The following is a 15,217-nucleotide window of genomic DNA, read 5'->3' as shown; positions in this document are numbered from 1 at the left end:
CGCCCATAAGGTGGAAGTGCGCGCGCCTGTGTGTATGGAAATCCATATTACACATTAATATACATCTATCTTCCAAATTCAGAGGTCGACCTGAGAGCAGCTCTGTGCATACGAAACCAGACGGGGAGGGGTTGCTGGGGAGGCCCGGGCTTCCATTGGCTGCGGGCGCCTGCCGTGGTGCGGGGGTATCTCTCATCATATTCAGCATGTTTTGCACAAGAAATGTCAGCCAGAAAGGGCTATCCGCTCCCTTCGCCAAATTATTCCACAACAATGTCATGCTCCGAGAGCCCGGCTGCAAACTCCTTTTTGGTAGACTCCCTGATCAGCTCGGGCAGAGGGGAAGCGGCGGGAGCAGGAGGCGGAGGCGGAGGAGGAGGCGGCTACTATCCCAACAGCGGGATCTACCTGCCACAGGCGTCCGATCTGTCCTACGGGCTGCAAAGCTGCGGACTTTTCCCCGTTCTGGGCAAACGCAATGAAGGTACTTCTCAAAGCATGGTCCCCAACTCGCACTCCTACGTGTCAGGGATGGAAGTGTGGCTAGATCCTCCCCGCTCCTGTCGCATGGAAGAGCCGGAGAGCCAGCAGGCCACCTCGTGCTCCTTCGCTACGAGCATTAAGGAGGAGAGCTCCTACTGCCTCTATGACTCAGAGAAATGCCCCAAGGGCTCGGCCGCCACCGAGCTCGCTCCCTTCCCGCGGCTGAGCGCCGAGGTCAGCCCAGCCAGCGGCGGCGGCGGCGGGGTCCCCGTCCCGGGCTACTTCCGCCTCTCCCAGGCTTATGGCACTTCCAAGAACTACGGCGCGGGGCCAGCCGGGGCTGCCCCCTTCCCTCCGCAGCCCCCCGGCCGCTTCCAGACGCCTCCATCTTTGCCTCCCGTCCCGGAGCCGGGGAGGAAGGAGGATGAGGAGCGCTCCCCAAGCCCTTTGGCGTGCGTCTCCCAGAGGGAGGACGAGACTCAGGCTTCATCTTCCACCGCAGAGGAGCTCTCTCCGGCTCCGTCAGAGAGCAGCAAAGCTTCTCCAGAGAAAGAGCCTGTAGGTAAGCGAATGATGATGGTGATGGTGGTAGTGATGATTAAAGAGAAAAAAATAAAAGAAAGAAAGTAAGAAAAAAAAATAGTCGTTGAGGATCATAGTGGCATTGAAATGCGAAAGGAGGATCCCAGCTGCCCCGCGGGGCTGCCAAGAAGCGCTGCTCAGACTGACCTTCTGAACTTTGTAATATTCGGGCATGGGGTTGCCGTAAAAATTAATGTCCATCCTATAGTTTAAAACCCTTAGAGCCTCCGCTATGGGCAACTTTAGCCTGCATGCTGCTAAAACATATAGAAAAACAAGATCAATCTCTCCCCCGTGATGTGAAGGTGCCTACCAGATAACAGAGATGTTTGTAAAGCATCCAAAATAAGCAATAGGCAGTGCCAATAAATAAACCTATTAACGCGGTAAGTTATATTTTACGATCCAGAATGCTTTTCGGAATAACAACCGCGCTGAAATGTGCCATCTATGAGCTGCTATCAAATTAGACTGATGAATGCACGGCGAATATCCTTCAGCATCTACACTAGATAACAGAGCTGTTATTTATACTTTTCCTTATTTATTTCCCTTTCGTGTCCCATGGCAAAAAATAGCTCCCCTTCCCCGGACAGCAGATTTAGCAGGAGCTTCTCTCCGTCCGCCTTTCGGACGCCCTTTTATTCCTTTTAGGCGACTCGTTGGAAAGTAGCATTTAAAGAAAAGGGGAAAAAAAAATAAAAGGAAGGGTCAGCGAAAAACTGTTAGAGAGCCAACCCCAAACCACTAACCACTCTGAACCATCAAGGGATTGGTGTTACCTCTTTCCCAGTCAGGTCCACTGTTAGAAATCACCTCAAAACGTTTTTATTGTTGTTATGACCGCATTTTTTCTTTCCCGAAATGGTTGGAAATGAGAAGGCCATGGCGAAGCTCTCCGGAAAGGCAGGGGCTGAAGGCAGGGAGGCTCCGGCTCCCCAGCTCACCTTGTTTTCCACCTCCGTAGCACGCTTACAAAATCCGGATCCGGAGGCTTTGTTTTTTTGGAAGCAGGTGCCTGGGGGGAAGGAAATGAGACTGCAGGCCCTTCAGCAACTGCCCCCAGTACCAAAGGGCTCGGAATGGCCGACAGGGAGAGGGTAGGAGCTCGTTTTGGAGGGTCGGAGATAAACTACAATCCGGGGCACGCTGCCCCGCCAGAGGCTGTCTGGAGGTTTGTGAGCAGTGGCAGTTCTTACCCGGACAAGCCCAAAACCTTTGGGAAACCGTTCTGAAGCTCTCGGTTCCCTCAAGGACACCCCACATTCCCGTTCTCCGCAGCTGGCGGAGCGAGCCCATCGCACACACAGACACAGGCACACGCGCAGATGCTCCTTCCTTCTCCCCCACAGCTCTCTGCCTCCTACCCGATGGTAACGTCCATTTTTTACTTTCTCAAAACTAGGCAATTCAAAAGGAGAAAATGCAGCAAACTGGCTCACGGCAAAAAGTGGCAGAAAGAAACGATGCCCCTATACCAAGCATCAAACTCTCGAGCTGGAAAAGGAGTTTCTATTCAATATGTACCTGACTCGTGAGCGTCGCCTAGAGATCAGCCGCACAGTCCACCTCACAGACAGACAAGTTAAAATCTGGTTTCAGAACCGCAGAATGAAACTGAAGAAAATGAACAGAGAGAATAGGATTCGGGAGCTCACAGCCAACTTTAATTTCTCTTGATGAACCTATAAACACATCTTTATGGTTTAAAGAGCCAGTATCATTTTCCTAGGCTGTATTCATCCGCACCTGTATGGATTAACGATTTTAGGCGCTCTCATTATGTCCTTAACCTCTTAAGAGCTACTTTGGGGGGTGGGCGGACTAAAGTCACGCTAAAGCACAAAATGCCGTATGTGAACCTCCCCTCTTCCTTCAGCCTTTCCCGGGGCCAATTTGTTTCCTCTAAGCTTTGAAACACAAAAATACCATTTCAGGAGCTGCAAATATGTTTCTCCCTATCTGTCTGTCTGAAAAGTAAACAATCCTAGTTAAAGGTGCATTCATTTAAAATGTAAGTGCTGTAACTTGGACTGTACGTAGCTGCACAATGAAGAATTTAAGCGTTGCCATATTTCTATATATTGGGAGCTTTCCCCTTCTCTGTTTGCCTTTTCTCCCCCTCCCCCTTTTTTCCTTCGAAAAGCGGGACTTAAAATAATGAAATGCAGGCATCCTTTAAAAGGGTTTCACGGGAACGGGTGTTAGGAATTATTTTTCTTTTTTTTTTTTACACTTTACCTTAAAAGCCAATATTACAGCTTTAAATTTGGCCAGGAAAATGAAATATCTTCTCTTTAAAGGTATAAAAGATTTCGTTTTACTCATGGACTAAATTATTACACTTACCTCTGAATTTCTCTCGCTGGTTGTAGATATTTACTTAATGTAGTTTTGCTTAAATATGTGAATTTGGTGATTTTCTTTTGTGTCTATATATAACGTTACCATTGGTAACGCATGACAAGCACACAGAAATTCCCCCTTGAAAAGAAAATAGTCACTTTTTTCCTCACTAATTTCACTGAAAGTATATATCCTGAACATCAGATGGACTTTCTGAGCCAGAGTCTGAGATTGCGAGGGAGAATATGTTCGTCTTTCTTTATACTGTGAAGTTACATTCATTAAAGGGTCAAACATATAGGTCAAAAAATTTTAAAAAAGATTAAAGAAAAAAAAAGAGAGAAAGAAGGGGAAAAGCTATAAATACAGATATGGATAAATGTCTATTATTATTAAAATGCCGATACTGTTTTAAGCAAATGCATTCTATCGTTATTATAAATGTTAGTTCTAGCTATATCTAGTTCTTACCTTAAATCGGAATAAATTAATATTGTAATGCTGCTGTGCGTGAAAAAGACGATGTTTATGTTCTCATAGAAGAATAAAAAACCGTGGAATGAATCCTTTTAATTTTACCTCTTTTTGTGACTGTTTATCCTCAGGTTCTACTTTATGTCTTCGAGAACTTTTACAACAGGAATAGTTGCCTAAACCCCCTGCAATTACTTTAGGAATCTATTTAAATATTACCTAGACGGTCGTAATTTGTCTGGGCCATATAGCGATGGTGCTCTAAGGTTTGTCGGCTTTTGTTCAGTTTTATGACTTGCTAGTATATCTGGATTGTTGCTGTCTTGAACGAGTGGTTTCAGTTGACTGAGGAACTGCATAGACTGAGGAAGCAAATTACTATTTCTTGAGGGTAGGGAAACGATATATTTCTTCTCTTTTTTTTTTCCCTTTTTTTTTTTTTTTTTTTCCATTTGTTAATCGAACACCTACAAGTGTGCGGAGATCTTTAACTCCAGAGGACGTTGACAAAATTCTAGCTTTATCTCAGGGCTGAGAAGAAATCGTAAAGGTGAGATCATGGGAGGGGGGGGACCCCAGCCTCGCCTCCCTGCCAGCGGGCCCCTCCAGACAAGGCTATTCCCTACCTGGCTGCATGTGGAAGAGCTTATTTCACACAGGCTGCCTTTTTTTTTTTTTTTCCCCTTGTCTTTTTTTTTTTTTTTTTTTTTTTCCTGCATCCTCTCCTCCTTGCTGCATGTTTAGCTAACAGGGTCTTGCACAAAGGGAGCGCAAAAGGAAGGCTGGAAGAAAAGAGACAGCTAATGCTTCCTTGCAAGGGTATATGTATGCCGGGAGGAGGGGGGGGACAGACTTTGAACCCGGGCTGGCTTCTTGGGAGCCGTTAGCTTTTCGTGATGTAACATCGTCGTGCACGGCCCTTTTTCCCCCGATTACATCTGCATGGAAAGGCGAAAGCTGCCCGCTCGCGTGTGTGTGGGTGGTTGTTATTATATTTTACTCTTGTTTTCATTAACCCACCCGAGGCTGGCCGGGGGGCGCGGAGGGGCGCCGGGGGGTGGGCGGGAGGGCGAGAGGCATGTTTTAGTCACGTTTCTGGTTTTATTTTCGTAGCGGGATCCTTGCGTTAAGGACCACGGCAATGGGGAAAGTAATAATTAGCGCCTGAGAACTGCTCTGTGGTTTAGGTAGTTTCATGTTGTTGGGGCTCCACCTTTCTCTCTACAGCACGAAACTGCCTTAATTACTTCAGTTGATATCATCACCAGGTATGCTTGGTGCGAGGGTCCTTTCTACCCGAAGAAATCTTAGCGCTGAAGTGAACTGTAGGCGTCAAGTCCCAATGCCATTGTTTCCCATCTGCAGCGGAGCCTCCTTTGATTCCTCAGATAAACACGGCAGCCGAGGGGGGAAGCTTGACAAGTTCTTCAAGGTTAGCTAGCTCCTAAGCGAGTCCCTGCCTGCTTGCGGGTTTTTAATATATCTCGTTGGCTGCATTCAAGGTCAGGTGCGTTTTTGCATTCCGCTCGGCGTGGGTCGAGCTCGGGGGGCCGGGGGGAGGTGGGCGGCTGTTTTATTTTTCAATCTGGATGTATTAAAAACCGAGAGACCTGAAAGCGTGCCTGGGGGAGGGGGTGGGGAGAGATCAAATCTACCTGCCCCACTGCAGGCGTCATGAAAAACTGGGGCCCGGAGGGCAGCCCCGCGGCTGGCTGCGCCCACGGGCGGCGGGGGTGCCCGGCCCGGCCGGCGGCTCTCGGTGCCGGTGCTGGGCAGGCCGGTGCTGCCGGAGCCTGGCTCGGGGCTCGGCCCGCTCCGCGCCTCCGCCGTCGGGCCCGCTACCCCGGGGCTGCCCGCGGCCCGCAAGGCCTCGGTTACGATCACGATTGCAGTGCGGGCTCTCCGCGGCGGCGGAACGGGCAACAGCGACCTCTCCGGGCCCGCCGCCGTCGCCGCCACCGCCGCCTTTTGTGTTCGCAGCGCGACCGCGGGCAATGGGCGGGCTCCCGGCGGGCCCTCCGCCAGCAGCCAGCGCCGCCGCGGCCGCGGAGCGGGGCACCCTCCGCGGAGGGAAGGAGGGCGGGGAAAAGGACGGAAAACTCACTCGTTGCTCGTTTAATTCTATTTATTTTTTAGCGGTCGTGATTATGTTTGCCTTTAAAAATAGCAATAGCAAAATCTAAGAAGTTTTTCGAAACTTCAGGCTGGGCTGCAGGAGCTCAGATGAGTTTGGATAGCGGATTTCAGCCGTACTCAGAAATGCAGTCGTCCCCGGCCGGGGCAGGAGCAGAGCTCTGCATTGCAGTAAAATTGAAGTGCGTGTGTTTGCCTTTCCGCATAAGGTCTGACGGGCTATCTGCAGTGTCTGTGTACATTTCGGGGAGTGTATTTACAGTTCTGTGTTTGTGTGTGTGCCTGTATGGCGTCTTTTGCCTCTGCCCTTTTGATTCCCAGCTGAATCGCCTCATCCTGATTTTGGACTGCTTCCTCTAAATTCTGAATCATTTTTTCTCTTCACTGCGCCAAAACCCCTCAGTGGCTCCGTACCACCACTGGTTCCGTGAGAGAGGTCTGCAGTGGCAGGAAACCCTGGGAAAGGCGATCCTGAACTTCCCGTTCAGGCGAGATCGCCAACGCCCGCGAATTCCTGCCCCGCGCCCGCGGACGCTGAGCGCCTCCGCGGTGCGCGGCTAATGAAGCAGCGCCTGAAGCTGCCCCCCCGCTTAAAAACCAACGGGATCCTTCCTGATGCAGCCGGGGGCTGGAGCTAGCGGAATGGGAGCTCCGCTCGCTCGGTTGCGTTGGGATGGAGGACAGGGAGTACTTTTATTCGGACACGATCGCTCCAGCGCTGCTTCGTTCCTGGGAATTCTGGTTTCATGTAGCATTTTAATGTTTAATGTCTGTTTCTGCCCTGTTTGGGGTGTTTTGCCCCCCAAGGTGGAAGTCACCAAAACCTTAAGTAATTTGCAAAGTAAATTGATGAAGCGAAATCGCCTACGTGGCTGGTATGAAAAATGTACTTTGGGTGAAAATGGATCTAAAACGGCGATAAAAGAGTCGAATATCCCAGCGTAATTGTCAGCAACGTGACCGCGTGAAAAATATCTAATTATTTGCTGTATTTCTCCTCTTACTTTCTGTACAACCTCTCCTGCCCCTTGGATGTTGGCAGCGAACAAATGCGGAATTTTACAGGGGAAATAAAAACGCAGTCACGTTCTTTTAAGCGCTATTGTTATTGTTATTCATTTGCTATTAGTTTTGGTGACGAACCAAAAAAATAAAACCCGCTGCTGAAGTTGAGAACCCAAATTCGAATATAAACATCCAGGACTCCTGCAGCTAAGATTATTTTTTCTGAATGGAAAAAGGAAGTTCTACAATCACATTTCACCACAGCTGACTCTTAATAATAAATACAAATGACGTGGAGTTCCGTCTTTCCAGGAAAGAAATACAATTATTTTTTTCTATTACGGAGTGTCTATACAATGGGGAAGAAAAAAAAAAGAGAGAGAGCTTTATTTGCATTTTTAAAATTGTTAGAAAATAACGGGCCCCTTGTTTATTGAGATCTTGAACTGTTCCACGATTTTCTAACTCTAATGGGGGATAATAGTTTCATTATGAGCCTTTGTAATTTTGAATGTGGGAGAGAGCGGTGTTAAAATAGGCCCTCTGTAAGATTTCGGATTAAACTGTTGAGAAGACATGAAAAGAAAAAGAAAGAAGGAGAGCGAGAGAGCGAGAGGGAGAGAGACAGCCCACATAGCGATGTAAAACTAATTAAAACCACACTTTCGCATGCACAATATTTACACGCGATTCTAATCATTACTCAGTCGTCCCTGCCGTTTGCTGGGCTCTATTTTCAATACAAGATATTTCGAGTAAATTGAGCCTCTCACGGAGATTTTTTTTGTGCCCCCTGCATCTTAGTGACCGCGCTCTTTCGCCAGCCACGGGGATAAACAGCGTGAATGTCCGCCAGGGAGAGAGAAACCAGGGAGTCGCAGGCACGTTTGCCAAGAGCTCAGCCACTACTTTAATTCCTAACACTGGACTTGGATCTGGCCGCCTCTTACTTTCCCCCGCGCACCCTCCCCTCCTTCTGCGGAGGATTGTAACCCTCCGCTCGGCTTCCGATGCCTCTAGCGTGTGTCCTGCAGCCACAGGAGGTGCCAGCAAATAAATAACTATATTTGCACATAAATTTGATTCACCAGAATGCCGGACGGCCGGCTGCGAACGCCCCTTTGATAGCCGCCTGGAGAAGCAGGGTGCCTATCGGCAGAGGGGAGACGGGGCATTTTCTCCCCTTTCCCCCCGCTGCTTCCCTGCATAGTTGAAGAATTAATTGTGGTGATAAATACCGCCGCCCGGCTCTGCCCGCACTCCTTCCCTCCCGGCCAGGACGGCGGCTCCCTCCGGCCACCGCCGCCCAGCCCCGGCCGCTCTCCCCAGCCTGGCGAAGGGCTCCCCGGTCCAAGGGCAGGGGCGGCGGGCAGGACGAGGAGGGTGTTTCGGTCACTGCCACACCGTGCCCGGCGGGCTGGGCTGGTGAAGTGCACTTTGGTGCGGGCCGGGCTACATACCGAGCCAGCGCCTGCCCCTGTCCTCCTCCGGCCGGGCGGGGAGGGCCGGCTCTGCGCCGGCGTTTCGGAAAGGGGATACGTTGAATTTGACTTTCCGCCGCCAGCTCTGAGCCGAACGGAACGGTATTATTTACAGTGGGTTCCCAAACTAAACACAATAGTATAATTTAACCTTTCCAAGCACTCGTAAATTTTTACTGCTGTGAAACACAGCGATGCAAATGAGCGCGCTCATAGTTACTGACTTAATAACAACCCCGTGGCTCCCGAAACAATAACTCCTTATGAAATATAATAAATGTATATTTAAATACAGTATACCGCAACTACTATTTTGCTCTTTTTATTGCTTCGGTTATTGTATCGTTTTATGTGAAGGTCTCCGATCACAAGGGTGGCGGGATTTTTTTCCGCGGAGAACACGACCCACTGATGGGATGATTAATTTTGATATAAAATAGTCCGCTTAAACGAAAAAAAAAAAAAAAAAGAAAGAAAAAGAGAGAGAGAGGAAAGAGAGAGGAAGAGAGAGAAAGAGGGGAGGGGGGCTGTAATACGGAATCTGATCTTTTAATCTCAGTTGGCCGCAATTAAAACAAACCCCGCCGTATAACTCAAATATCCCTTTGCATAAAAACATATGGCCTCGCTATAAAAATTATGGCTGGAAAACACTGACCCATTAATAGCCCGCGGACTGATTTATACTTTATTGTTCTGCTCCCCCGCCACGTGACAGGCGCAGCCAATGGGCGCCTGCGCTGCCCTCAACTTATTACTGACTCTACTTCTCCGCCAGCACCAAGTTGTTACGTGAAACCCGCAGCCCCGAACCGCGGCGGGTCCGCCGCCGCCCGCCCGCCCGCCCGCCATGTCGGCTCCCGGGACCCTCAGCAATTACTACGTGGACTCCTTCCTGGTGCCGGAGGGGGACGAGCTGGCGGCGCCCCGCTACGCCCCCGCCCCGCTGGGGCCGCCGCCGCGGCCGGCGGCGCTGGCCGAGCACCCCGAGCTGGCCCCCTGCAGCTTCCAGCCCAAGGCGCCCGTCTTCGGCCCCCCCTGGAGCCCCGCGCACCCCGCCGGCGCCAGCGGCGTCCCCGCCGTCTACCACCCCTACGCGCACCACCAGGCGCCCGTGGCACCGCCCGACGGCAGGTACATGCGTTCGTGGCTTGAGCCTGTGCCGGGCTCCTTGTCTTTCCCCGGGTTACCTACCAGCAGGCATTACGGCATTAAACCTGAACCGCTGGCGGCCAGGAGGGCTGACTGTACCACGTTTGACACTCACACTTTGTCTCTCTCTGATTATGCTTGTGGTTCTCCTCCAGTTGATAGGGATAAGCAAAGCCACGAAGGCGCATTCTCTGAAAGCAATGGAGAAAGTGAGGCAAACGGAGAGAAACCGCAGATCGATCCAAGTAAGTGGGACGGCGAGGGTAATGGACTTCAGGGCTCCGCGCCGGCCGCGGGGAGGTGTCGAGGCGCTGGGGCTAATTACGCGGCCGAGCACCGGCCGCTGCCGCCGCCGCCGCGCCAGCCCGCCGGGCTCTGCCATCTGCAGAAGCCAGCGCTGCCTTTCTCAGGCTCGAACGGGATCTAGGACGGCTCTGGCTTTCCAGGGTGAAAGGAAAAAAAAAACCACTCAACAACTGCGACTTAAAAAAACATTAAAAAAAAAGAAAAGAAAAAAAAGGGGAAAAAAAGAGAGAGAGAGAGAGAAATGCAATAGCCGCCCATCCTCACTCCTGCCACCCCAGCAAACTCAGCAGGACGTGCTCACATCCTCCTGCCTCGCCGCGCTCCCAGGCGTGGGCAGACGCCGGGGACAGGGGTGCCTAGAAAGCACTGGATGTGAATCAGATCTTTTTTGAGACGGCTCTCAGGACAGGGCGGCTATTGCTGGGCTGAGAGCAGAAACCTCGCCGTTGACTTGGTTCCTCCCCTCCCCCTTTCGTCTCCTCGGTGGAAAACCCCGGGCTGGATGCTCCCAGGACTACGAGACTGGTGGCAGAGCGCCTCGGGATTACTGTCGCGATTAACGCCGTGCGAATAAGGGTCCTAAGAGGGCGAGGGTTTAATTATGCCAGCTGTAGATTAACTCGCCAGCTCCCTGGGTTTTGCCAGGGATGACACAGGAGAAGGTAGAGATTAAAAAGACGAACAATTTCGATGACATGTTGATCTGGCTGCTTACTCCCCGGGCTGGCAGTATGAGGTGTGGGGAGGCCAGGAAGGAAGGAAGGATTTAGAGAGTGAGGAAGAGAGAGGAGGAGAAAGTATTTTAAAATTGTATTCTCTCCAAACAATAAAAAAGGCGAGGGGAGGCGGGGGCAACGGGGCTTTGCCGCGTGTGGTTGCGTGTGACCTCCCCATGTGTCTGTATTTTGGAGTCCATTGTGCCTCACGAGCCTCTGTGCCTGGGGAAATGAGAGCCACGTCCCAAACACGAACACCGGGACACCTGATGGGCTCTTTCTGCGTGGATTTCCCTCCCAGCCCCCTCCCTCCACCTCCCACCCTCCCCCTCAGCCTGAACTTCTGTTGTTTTCGTTGTAGATAATCCAGCTGCAAACTGGCTCCACGCAAGGTCCACCAGGAAAAAGCGATGCCCTTACACCAAGCATCAGACACTGGAACTGGAGAAGGAGTTTCTGTTCAATATGTATCTCACTAGGGACCGTAGATACGAGGTGGCCAGACTCCTCAATTTAACAGAGAGACAAGTGAAAATCTGGTTTCAGAACAGGAGGATGAAAATGAAGAAAATCAACAAAGATCGAGCGAAGGATGAATGATGGCGACACGTGGGTTAAAATGAAAATGCGTAAAGTAAAAGAAAAAAAAAAGAAAACAGTTAAAACAAACAAACAAACAAAAAAATCATCCCCTCAAGCCCTGCCATGCAATGCGTCTGGGTCCAGGCCTCATTTTTCCCTTGGCAAATTCTGATTATGATTGTACAATGATAGTCACAGAGGCCAGATTGCCAGGAGAGGTACAGTAAGACTTTTAATTTTCTAATAGGAAAGAAAAAGGGGGCATTAGCACGAAAAGGCTGTATAACTGGCTTGTATAAATCTACCTGTTTCTTCACTTATGGAAAGAAAAAAAAAAAGAAAAAACTACCTTTTCATAATGCACAACTATTTACGGACTGTATAGTTTAGTCTACGTAGTTAATTTTATTCGCTTTTTTTGCGTGGCAGAGAGATCTCTGCTCTAATACTTGAACACTGTGTTTTATTGTGGTAATTATGTTTGTGACTCAATTTATGTGCTTAGGTGCTGTCCGGATGTAATGGTGTAAGCTAGAATTCAATTTGAACTCAGGTTGTTTATTATAAAAATTGCATAGAGTATAGCTCTGTAGTGTATTAAGTCTTTTCTGTATAATTAGACAGTTAACCTTTGATTGTAAAATATATATATTATATATATCCCAATGCAAAATAAATAAAAAAAAAAAAAGGTAGAAAAAACCGTTCGTTCGGGATGTCTGGGAATTACGGTTCTCAAAATATGAAGCAAGTCATTTTAGTATGCACAGTTGATACATATATAGTACTGTCTTTGTCGGTTGTATATATAATCTATATATTAAAAAAAGTAAATGAACAGACTAGCTTAAATATTGTTTTTGCACCAGTGAGCAGTTAGCAGATTTCGGAGCTATACGTATATGTGAAAAGGGTAACTACCTATGGTTTATGTTTGAATTTTAATCGAATTATTTGATGGTTATTGTAATGAAGGTTAATTTTATTGATAATAAATTATACATTATAAAAACCTACATTTGGTTATTGTAAATTTGTATTGATTAAAAAAAAATCTGGGAAGTTATGTTAATGCAGAACGTACACTGTCTATTTTGAAACAGTTACCTCATGGCCTACTGACCAAATCGTTGTGTTGAAATGATATTTAACTTTTTGCCAAATAAAAGATATTGATTCTTTTATATTTTGTGATGTTTTAAGATTACTGAGGAGAGATTCTTCCACGGCACACCGAGTCTCGCCAGCAGATGTGGCGGGGCTAGGGCAGCTGCAGAGGCGAGGAGTGGTATTATTTTCGAGCCAAGGCAAACCCACGGTTTTACAAACGCAGCCCCCAGGTGACGGAAATTTGGTCTTATTTTTATCCGAAATGGACAGATTCGGGTCCTAAATGCCATAGCCTCTCTGAGGGTAGGGATTTCTTCCCCCCTTCGGGGTGTGATTCGGTAAGCTGGTGCTTAGCAGTGCGCGGAGGTAGCCCTTGGATGGCAGCGGGGCACGGTGCCGAGCCAACGCCGTTTTAATAAAATTCGCCTCCGGGGCGGGGGAACTAGGACCAAACCAAAATGTCCGGCGTTCTTTAGCGCGGACAATAATGTAAATCTGCTCAGACGGCGACATTTAAACTGAGATTGTTAATTAGCGTCCACCAGAAAATGTCCAGCACTAAGTGTGCTTCCACAACCCCGGTGAGAAGGCTCGCCTTACCAGGGCGTTCATTTCAAATTCCTTGCTAGAGATAATTGCCCATGCAAAATATGTTATTTCAAACGTCATCCACTTTTTTCCTTCCTGTGCCTTCATTTTTGTAATTTTTTTCCCTTTTAAATGTCCCGTGGCAAATAAATACAACCCGTTGCGTTTTACTAGCGCCTCAGATTATATATGTATTTATAGATAGATGTAGAATCAGATAAAATTTTACTGACAATTGTGGTAGAATTTATGGTGTCAATTTTAGTCGCTGATTTAGACGAAGGAAAGCAGTGGGCTGGCCCCAGTCCACAGCAGAGAACACGAAATTGTATTTATTTTTAAAAAGAGAAGAACGATTTCTTTGGAGTGGAAGATTTCCATACATCCCCTCCCCATTTCACCTACCCCTCCCCCGCCGCCCCAAGCCAAACCAAGCTCAGCAACAAAAGAAAATAGCAAAGTCTATGAGCTTGCTGAAATTTACCCTTGTTTTGGGCGGACATCTTACTGCTCACGGTGGATATCCTCCATAACATGAATCGCAGCACAGCTCTACACCACACCGACCCTTGTTTGCAAATATGGCGAATAACAATAAAATCCTTCTCGTTTTATGAAGGTACCTTTACACATACATACATACATACATATATACATATATATATATGTATGTATTGAAAGCAAAATAGAACGGAATACGCTTATGGTCATGGCAGAAGTTGTTGTTAGGAAAATTCAGAGCCATACTACAGTGCAATAAAAGAAAATGACTGCTGTAACCGTTTATGGGGTGTAAAACGCTGCAGGGCTGAAGACAAAACTTAGGGAGCCGGCAAGAAGTTTACAGATGTGCAGAACTGCGGGAGGAAAAAAAAATTCTTTCGACTTCACCTTAAAAAAAAAAAAAAAAAAAAAGGAAATAATTCCGAGGTAAGATTTGATGAGTTCTAATTAGCAAAAGGGAGCCCGTTCTGGCGTGCACACACACAAAACCCCCCCTAATTGATCCCCGAGCCAGTATTTGGGGATGCTGGGACGCCCTCTGTTGTTGCAGACAGAGGCAACTTCAAAGAATCAGCATTAAGAGTGTGTAATAAATGACGGGTCTGCAAACTGTCTGGAATTCGGCTCTTAATGAGTTTACAACTGTCCAGCCACAATTAAGATTTTCTACAAAAGCCTTTTCATTTGTTTTGTCTGGCTGTTTTAGATAAAGCGGGAGAGCGGAAATAACAACCTTTTATTGGCCTTCCCGTGCTTAAATCCAGGCTGGGAGGCGGACATTTATCTTGCCGCGGGCTGGCGGGCCGGGGCGCGGGCCGCGCCGGGCCGGGCCGGGCGGCGGCGGCGCCGCAGTGGCGGCCGGCAGGCGGCAGGTGGCGCTGTGAGCCCGCGAAACGGAGCCCGGCCGCCCTCCGCCATCAAGCGCTCGGCCGCCTCCCGACAGCTCCTAAAATGTCGACACTATGGGAGCATAACTGGGCTCGGGAGCGCTGAGGTGGTTTTGACAAAGGCCGGCGGGTTTGAGGGTGCTTTTTGACCCCATTTATCCCCGAGTTTTTTCCCGCCTTATCCCGCCGAGCGGGCGCCGTCAGGGTGGCGTTTGCCGCCCGGCCACGCTCAGGGCACTCGTGGAGAAAGTGAAGCTTGATCTGCACCAAGGACACACAGTGCATTTATTATTCTCAAAATACCGAGACATTTCCTATTATGTGATAGAGACGGATTGAGCCCTGGCACCCAACTGCCAGCTCCTTTTTTTCTCCCTTGCCCCGAACCTTTGCTCTCCTCTGCTTAAGCTCCGAGCCTGCAAACAGGGTATCCTGATTTCCCGAAGGGCTGGTGTGAAATGTAATATTGGGAGAAAGGGGGAACAGAAGGGTTCGGGCAGGATGTAAGAGGGTTTCCTCGGCTCAGCCTGGGAGGAGAACGCCCGAAGATCTTCACCCTTGGAGCTCTGGGGCCAACCGATGGATTTTCCAATGCCCTTGTCCGCTCTGCGCGGCTGAGACAGCCGTGCGGGGAACCGGCAGTGCTGCAAAAATCTAGTTGGAAAATTATTTACCGGCCGGTGAAATTCTTCAACAGCTGTCTTTGATACAAATAAAAAGCCCTGCTTGTGTCCGAAGCAATTTCAGCTCTGTGGGACTCGTTGTGATTATATTACACAGATGTGAGAAGGCTGATGCTCTGCAAACTTGACGTGTCTCTCAAAGTCATTCCTAACTTGTTCTCGCTGCCTATTTTGTTTCCTCAAAT

General features: G+C 48.9%; 2 protein-coding genes across 2 annotated transcripts; both read left to right on the top strand.

The window, feature by feature from the left end:
• Positions 1-222: 222 nt before the first annotated feature.
• Positions 223-2,745, top strand: HOXA10 (homeobox A10). Its single transcript, XM_054273895.1, has 2 exons — positions 223-1,045; positions 2,471-2,745. The coding sequence occupies exons 1-2, from the start codon at positions 223-225 to the stop codon at positions 2,743-2,745; spliced, it is 1,098 nt and encodes a 365-aa protein (XP_054129870.1).
• A 5,125-nt stretch (positions 2,746-7,870) lies between these two features.
• On the top strand, positions 7,871-11,278 carry HOXA9 (homeobox A9). Its single transcript, XM_054273885.1, has 3 exons — positions 7,871-7,886; positions 9,353-9,901; positions 11,040-11,278. The coding sequence occupies exons 2-3, from the start codon at positions 9,355-9,357 to the stop codon at positions 11,276-11,278; spliced, it is 786 nt and encodes a 261-aa protein (XP_054129860.1). The 5' UTR covers positions 7,871-7,886; positions 9,353-9,354.
• The last annotated feature ends 3,939 nt before the right edge of the window (positions 11,279-15,217 follow it).

Source organism: Melozone crissalis, unplaced genomic scaffold (assembly GCF_028551555.1).
Source record: "Melozone crissalis strain CALT ecotype California unplaced genomic scaffold, PUWL_Pcris_2 ptg000016l_1, whole genome shotgun sequence".
NCBI lineage: Eukaryota > Metazoa > Chordata > Aves > Passeriformes > Passerellidae > Melozone > Melozone crissalis.
The sequence above is the reverse complement of the archived record's forward strand: the minus strand, read 5'-3'. Positions and strand labels throughout refer to the sequence as shown.

Coding starts and splice junctions, on each gene's coding strand:
- HOXA10 (XM_054273895.1), top strand. CDS start 223: ATGTCAGCCAGAAAGGGCTATCCGCTCCCTTCGCCAAATTATTCCACA. Junction 1,046..2,470: donor TCCAGAGAAAGAGCCTGTAG/GTAAGCGAATGA, acceptor TCTCAAAACTAG/GCAATTCAAAAGGAGAAAAT.
- HOXA9 (XM_054273885.1), top strand. CDS start 9,355: ATGTCGGCTCCCGGGACCCTCAGCAATTACTACGTGGACTCCTTCCTG. Junction 9,902..11,039: donor GAAACCGCAGATCGATCCAA/GTAAGTGGGACG, acceptor TTTTCGTTGTAG/ATAATCCAGCTGCAAACTGG.